Source organism: Molossus molossus, unplaced genomic scaffold (genome assembly GCF_014108415.1).
Source record: "Molossus molossus isolate mMolMol1 unplaced genomic scaffold, mMolMol1.p scaffold_m16_p_9, whole genome shotgun sequence".
Classification (NCBI taxonomy): Eukaryota; Metazoa; Chordata; class Mammalia; order Chiroptera; family Molossidae; genus Molossus; species Molossus molossus.
Genome location: NW_023425403.1, coordinates 35794721 through 35800926, shown reverse-complemented (window position 1 = coordinate 35800926; position 6206 = coordinate 35794721). Strand labels below are relative to the sequence as shown.

The 6206-nt window shown below is 35.7% G+C and overlaps 1 protein-coding gene across 1 annotated transcript; it reads right to left on the bottom strand.

The window, feature by feature from the left end:
- Positions 1-552: 552 nt before the first annotated feature.
- Positions 553-5697, bottom strand: LOC118622350 (60S ribosomal protein L28-like). Its single transcript, XM_036249786.1, has 3 exons — positions 5617-5697; positions 5351-5513; positions 553-608 (listed from the first exon to the last, which is right to left on the bottom strand). Exons 1-3 carry the CDS (start codon positions 5695-5697, stop codon positions 553-555), a joined length of 300 nt encoding a protein of 99 aa, XP_036105679.1.
- Between the last annotated feature and the right edge of the window lie 509 nt (positions 5698-6206).

Genomic DNA, 6206 nt, shown 5'->3' with positions numbered 1-6206 from the left:
CAAATTATTTATACCACTTTTTTTTTTCTAGCACCTAGTGTACTCAACACTTGTAGTAAATACATTAATACCCCTTACCCACAAGGGATAGATTACAAGTGGATTGCAAGTAGATACCTGAAACTGCAGGTAGTATTGAACCCTATGTGTATTATGTTTTCCTGTACATACACACTTGTTCACTTTGCAGCGTCTCTTTGCCATATCTGAAATGTTAGCATCACTACTGTTGTGTGGAGACATTATTAAGTAAAACAAGGGTTACTTGAATACAAGCACTGCAATACCGTGATAGTCAATCTGATTATCAAGAGGGCTACTAAGTGACTAAGGGGCAGGTTGCATATAGTGTGGATCTACCAGGCAAAGACATGATTCACATCCTGGGTGGGATGGAGCAGAAGTGTAGGAGATTTCATCACACTGTTCAGAATGGCACACAATTTAAAACTTAGGAATTGTTTATTTCTGAATTTTTCATTTAATATTTTTGAACTGAGGAAGACTTGAGTAACTAAAACCATGGAAAGTGACACTATGGATAAGATGGGACTACTGTATTCGAGAGTGTTTGCTGATTTGAATTTCTGCTGTCTCTTCAAGGATTCCTGAAAATCCAACAATAAAGGAAAGACTCTCGGACAAAGACAACAGCAGGATGATTGCCAGAGGGAAGGGAGGATGGGGAGAGGTAGAAGAGGGTAAAGGAGGAATAAATAGTGATGGAAGGAAACTTGCCTTGGGGTGAGAAACAAACAATACAATATACAGATGATATATTGTAATATTGTATACCTGAAATAATTAACCAATGTCACCCCAATATTAACCAATGTCACCCTAATAAATTCAATTTAAAAAAGACAATGTTCCCCAAGTATCTTGAAAGTAATGTCTAAATATCTTAATTATTTTTCAGTCAAGATTTAGGTAAATATTTTTTTAAATTCTTGTTACAACATCTAAATATATAATTAGGATTCATTATTAAAAATGGGAAAATAATGTTTTGATTGAGAATTTATTTATCTCCTGGCTATACCTTAGTGAGTCTATAGCTGCAACCTAGTAAATAAGTAAATAAGTAAATAAGTTGCCCTAATTAAATGGGTACACTGCAGATGATGGTAAATCTTAGGACGGTCTTACAATGTAAGGAAGCAAAATAGTCTACCACCACATTCTTGAGACTTGTAAGTCACTGTTTTAGTAAAGATTTTATGAAGGGCTTTATCACTTTCCTAACTGACATTATACTAAATTCTACACACTGCACAGAAAGATATAGAAGAGTATATGCTATAGTATAAATTACTTATATCCACTTATAATTTGCTCATTTAACTACATTGTGATAACCAAAGTTCACATAATTTTACCGCTTATAAACTGTATTGTTTACTCTCTCAATTAGGTCAATAAGGTGTTCCATTAAGTCTTTGTGACCACCAGTGTATCACTTAATAATATTCATTGCAGTGATGAGCCCTTTGTAAAAGAGAACTAATTAGAGTACATTTCTGAAGATAAGGTACTTCCGAGATAATATATTACAGAATTGAAGGAATCCTTGGAACTGAGAAGTCACATTAAGATACTCTACTGATCAGAGGGTATATAAAATATATTAAATTCACACTGACATTTTAAAGAAGAATGAAAAGGGAGAGCTTCCTATTATCTGTGCTGAAGATCTTTTATGTCATAATACTTTTATTTCTAAAATTATGACTAAAACTGCACTTCAAAAGTCAAATCTTGTCAAAGAAACTCTAAATTACTGAGGAAAGAATTTGAGAATCTTATCTGATGTTCTGATAGAAAATTCTCTTGACCTTTGGTTTGACGTGAAGAGTTTTCTTATTTTCTAAGATTCTCTTTTGCTCTATTCTTTTCATGATGATGGAGTGATAGGAAACTATCAAAATATCTACTCAATGTGCTATGAGAGTAAAACTTTTTGACATCTGTGTTTGTGTATAATTTTATTTTATGTATACACATATTCATGCAATATGATTAAGAATATCCTTATAAAATTAGAATCAAAATATTTAAATTAAAAATATTATTCTAATTTTCTTTGTTCTGCATCACAAGGAACATTTCCAGGCCACAGTTTCTTCAAATGAGTACATCAGTGATATTTGAAGCTGTGATATTTGAAGAATTAGTCTTATTACTTTTAGGTTAAAAAGATAATAACATAGAATACAAAATATGAGCTCTATAAATATATTAACAGAAAGGAGTTTAAAAATCTAGTGTTTTATATGTAAAAGAGGTTCAATATTACTGGCTTTGCCTTAGAATCTCAAGGTCTTTGTTGATGAAGCATTAAGGTTCAGATATGAGCATTCTTAATTAAGCATTATGATCGTCCACATTAATACATCTTTTTCTTTTGTCACCCTCACTGAAATGAAGTAATCAAAACAAAGAAAAAGACAATTGCAGGAAAAAAAAATCAGTGGAAAACTTTTAAAAGACATTTAGGATGGAGAAAAATTAAGAGGGAGAGTTGACTTTTTCTGTAGAACAGGATATTAATGAGAATAGAAATAATTCACATACAGTTTGAGATTATCAGAATTTAGATAAACTTAGAATGATGTACATAGATAAAAACGAATGAAATGTGGAAAGCAAAGATTGCCATTTGACCTTTTCCAGGTGGAATACAGATCATTTATTTATTTATTTTCCTGCCATAGATGCACTGATATGTAAGCCAGAGGCATGAATGACAGGTCCCAGTAACTCACCAGCTGCAGCCCTCGGAAGCCCACCCACCTTAACAGCCAACCTCAGGCCTTCTGCAGGTGGTAGTGTTATGTTTATTGTCCTATTTATGTATTTCTTACCCATGTCACATCTGTAACACCAGGCTATGATTTGCATTCGACTCCTGTCTTTTTTTTTTAGATTTTCATATATAATTTTGATTGTTGCAGATTTTTTTTTAGATTTTTTTCAATTTTTATTAATTTATTTTTGTTACAGATGTTTCTCCTTTTTCTCCCCTAGACACCCTCCTCTCCGTCCTGCCTTCCCACCCCCCTGTAATCATGTCCATTGGTTATGCATACATGCATATAAGTTCTTTAGTTCATCTCCTCCATCCCCCTTGCCCTCCTACACGTGGTTGTCAGTCTGAACCATACTCCTTTTTATACCTCTGGGTCTATTTCGTTCACCAGACCACCTTGTTCATTAATTATAATCTACAAATAAGTGAGATCATGTGGTATTTCTCTTTCTCTGATTGGCTTATTTCGCTTAGCATAATACTCTCGAGGCCCCTCCGTGTTGTCTCAAAGGATAAGAGATCTTTCTTTCTACAGCTGAACACTATTTCATTGTATATATGTACCACAGCTTTTTTATCCACTCATTTATTTGTGGACACTTGGGCTGTTTCCAGATCTTAGTGACTTTAAACAGTGCTTCTATAGATATAGGGGTACATATATTCTTTCTGATGGGTGTTTCAGGCTTCTTAGGATATATTCCTAGAAGTGGGATCACTGGGTCAAATGATAATTCAATTTTTAATTTTTTAGATAACACCATACTGTTTTCCATAGTGACTGCACCAGTCTGCATTCCCATCAGCAGTGTGCTAGCAGATCATTTATTTTTGTGAAAAATGTAATAGGTGCTCTGGGTTCTAAAACCCAAGCACAATAGAAAAAACCTGGGATTTATAAATTGAGCAATCTGATTATTGACAGTAATCATCTTCATCAGTTATTTTTTTATAATAACAAACTAAAAATAATTAATATACATCTGGGTGCTCAGGCCCTAAATCTTACACAAAACTATTTTGGTAACTGGCTTGATTGGATGAATGGTGTGGAAAAGAAAACAATCTAACTAGACAGAAGAAATATGGCAATTACAGAGGGAGTACGCAAAAGTAAAGTTTAATATCATGATATGAACTTTGGATTGCAAGTTCACTCCAGTCCCGATATAAACAAAGGTGAATGATTGTTATTGGAGATTTTAGTAACTGTTATAATGGTATAAATAATGATTTTGATCCAGTGCAGAGAAAAGTCCATAAGGTGGATTTTTCCCCCAGATTTAAAATCACTCTACTCATATATTTTAAACACTGGAAGTTCAATCTGTACCTCATTAAAAGACTTTGATACTAGATGATGTCTGGGAAAATAAAAGTCATATAAGAAGCCTAAATAAATGTCATATAATAAAGAACCTAAACAAAAGTTTATAAATGTGATGCCTGTGATTGAGTGAAACTCAGGAGACATTTATTGGACCAGGGAAGGAAGACAGGATGAAACATTTAGATGATTAGGCACAAGAGTTTAAGTACTCTTTAGACTTGTATTGGGTAAAGATTTTATAAGGAACTACAATATAATAGTTAAATTGTTAATTATTTGAACATAAGAGCAGAAAATCATCAGAACAATTGGTAAAATTAATATATAACTAAAGATATTTGTGTAAATTTCAAATAAAATCTGATTTAACCATTCATCAGTGGTATGGTATAGTCAAACATTATTCCCTAATGGCAAATAATGTGCTGATTCTTTAAAAATTCAAATTCAGTTATTCTATCATTCTGATATTATATCTGTTTTCTATTTCACTATAAATTTGCTGGATATTTAGATGGCTGCAACTTGCCCAAACAAAGGTAGGACAACAATGAGTAAATTGTAACATTACCATCTTATAACACAGGTAAGAGATTGTTATGTGGCAATGCAAATAAAAAATAAGATATTTAATTCTCCTTGAAAATAAGGGGAACAACTTTCACCCCTCCCCTTTGTTAGAGTATTTTACAAAATGGGTAATTGTAGCTTTTTTTCTCTGTGTGAAATATATGTAAATCTTTTCAAAAGCTAAATAAGCCTTTTGTCAGCTTTAAAACACAAGAATGATTCTCAAGAGTCTATGAAACATCTCTTTGATATATAATCATCAAGGAAGAGGGCACCCTTATCTCTTTCTGTGGGAGTATAAATGCCTAACTTCAGCTGACTAATGCTTCACTCCAAATTGCAAAACTAAAATGTCATTCTAAAAGATAAGAGGAAAAAAAATGTTTCCTTTCTTTTTCTCTATCTCCTCCCCCTCCCCTCCCCCTCCCCCTGCCCCCCTCCCCCTCCCCCCCCCTCGATGTTGGCTTACAACTTTATTATTTGGGGGGTGATTTTCTTTTTCTCTATCTCCTCTTCCTCTTCTTCTTCCTCTCCTCCTCCCCCTCCCCATCCCCCCTCCTCGATGTTGGCTGACAACTTTATTGTTTGGGGGGCATGCTCAGGAGCCCTTGGTGAGGCGTTGACACTTCTCTTCACCATACGGGCTCTGCTGCGCAGGACGGCGCTGGCCCTGCGGATGACCGCCACGTGCAGATCTGGGAGGTGCTTGTCCTTGCAGATAAGCTGTGGGATGCTGCTCAGGATGCCCCTGGCGTGCTTGTTGACAAGACAGCTCCCTGCTTTCTTGCTGATGGCGATCCGTACCTAGGAAGTGGCAGGATTTTCGTGATTGGATCTCTGCTTCCTGACGACCACACTTTGCCGTGGGCCACCTGCTACACATTCAGGATTTTGCAGCGAAATCCACCTGTTGCCGCGGATGGAGTTGCAGTGTGGTGCTGTCCGGCTGCTTGTTCCTCTTGATCACGAAACCATCAGGTAGGGCCATCCCTTGCAGATAGACATCGAGGCAGCTCCTCTCACTGTGGTGCCGAAGACAGAAAGAGTGAGAAATTTATTTTCTTCTGGATAAAGCCACTGCACAGACATAGATGGTCCCCCAACTACTAAGAAAATGTAGAAAGAGCCATGCACAATAGATGGTACTTTCAAGATCTCTGAATTTAGACTAGTTATTATCTTGAGAACATGCATGTAATGATGTATTAGGGTTCTCCTGACAAACAGAACCATTACATTAGTAACTGCTTTATGCAATTATGGAGGCTGACAAATCCCAAGGACTGCAGTCATCAAATTGGAGACTAAGGAGAGCTAATGGTTGAGTCCCAATCTGAAGGATATCACCCAGAAACAGCCAGTGTTTCAGTTCCAACCAAAGGCAGGAAAAACCAAACACACACAAATAAGTTGTACACTAGCTCAGACATTCAGTCAGGATTAATTGCAATTATCAGATACTTTAGTTCTGTTCAGACTGATTAGATGGGGCCCACC

Bases quoted from the DNA above. Each gene is read 5' to 3' on its own strand.
- LOC118622350 (XM_036249786.1), bottom strand. From the start codon at position 5,697: ATGGCCCTACCTGATGGTTTCGTGATCAAGAGGAACAAGCAGCCGGAC. The intron at 5,514-5,616 runs GTGGATTTCGCT...GCCACTTCCTAG, and splicing joins AACTCCATCCGCGGCAACAG to GTACGGATCGCCATCAGCAA. The intron at 609-5,350 runs GTATGGTGAAGA...TTGGATTTTCAG, and splicing joins CGTCCTGCGCAGCAGAGCCC to GAATCCTTGAAGAGACAGCA.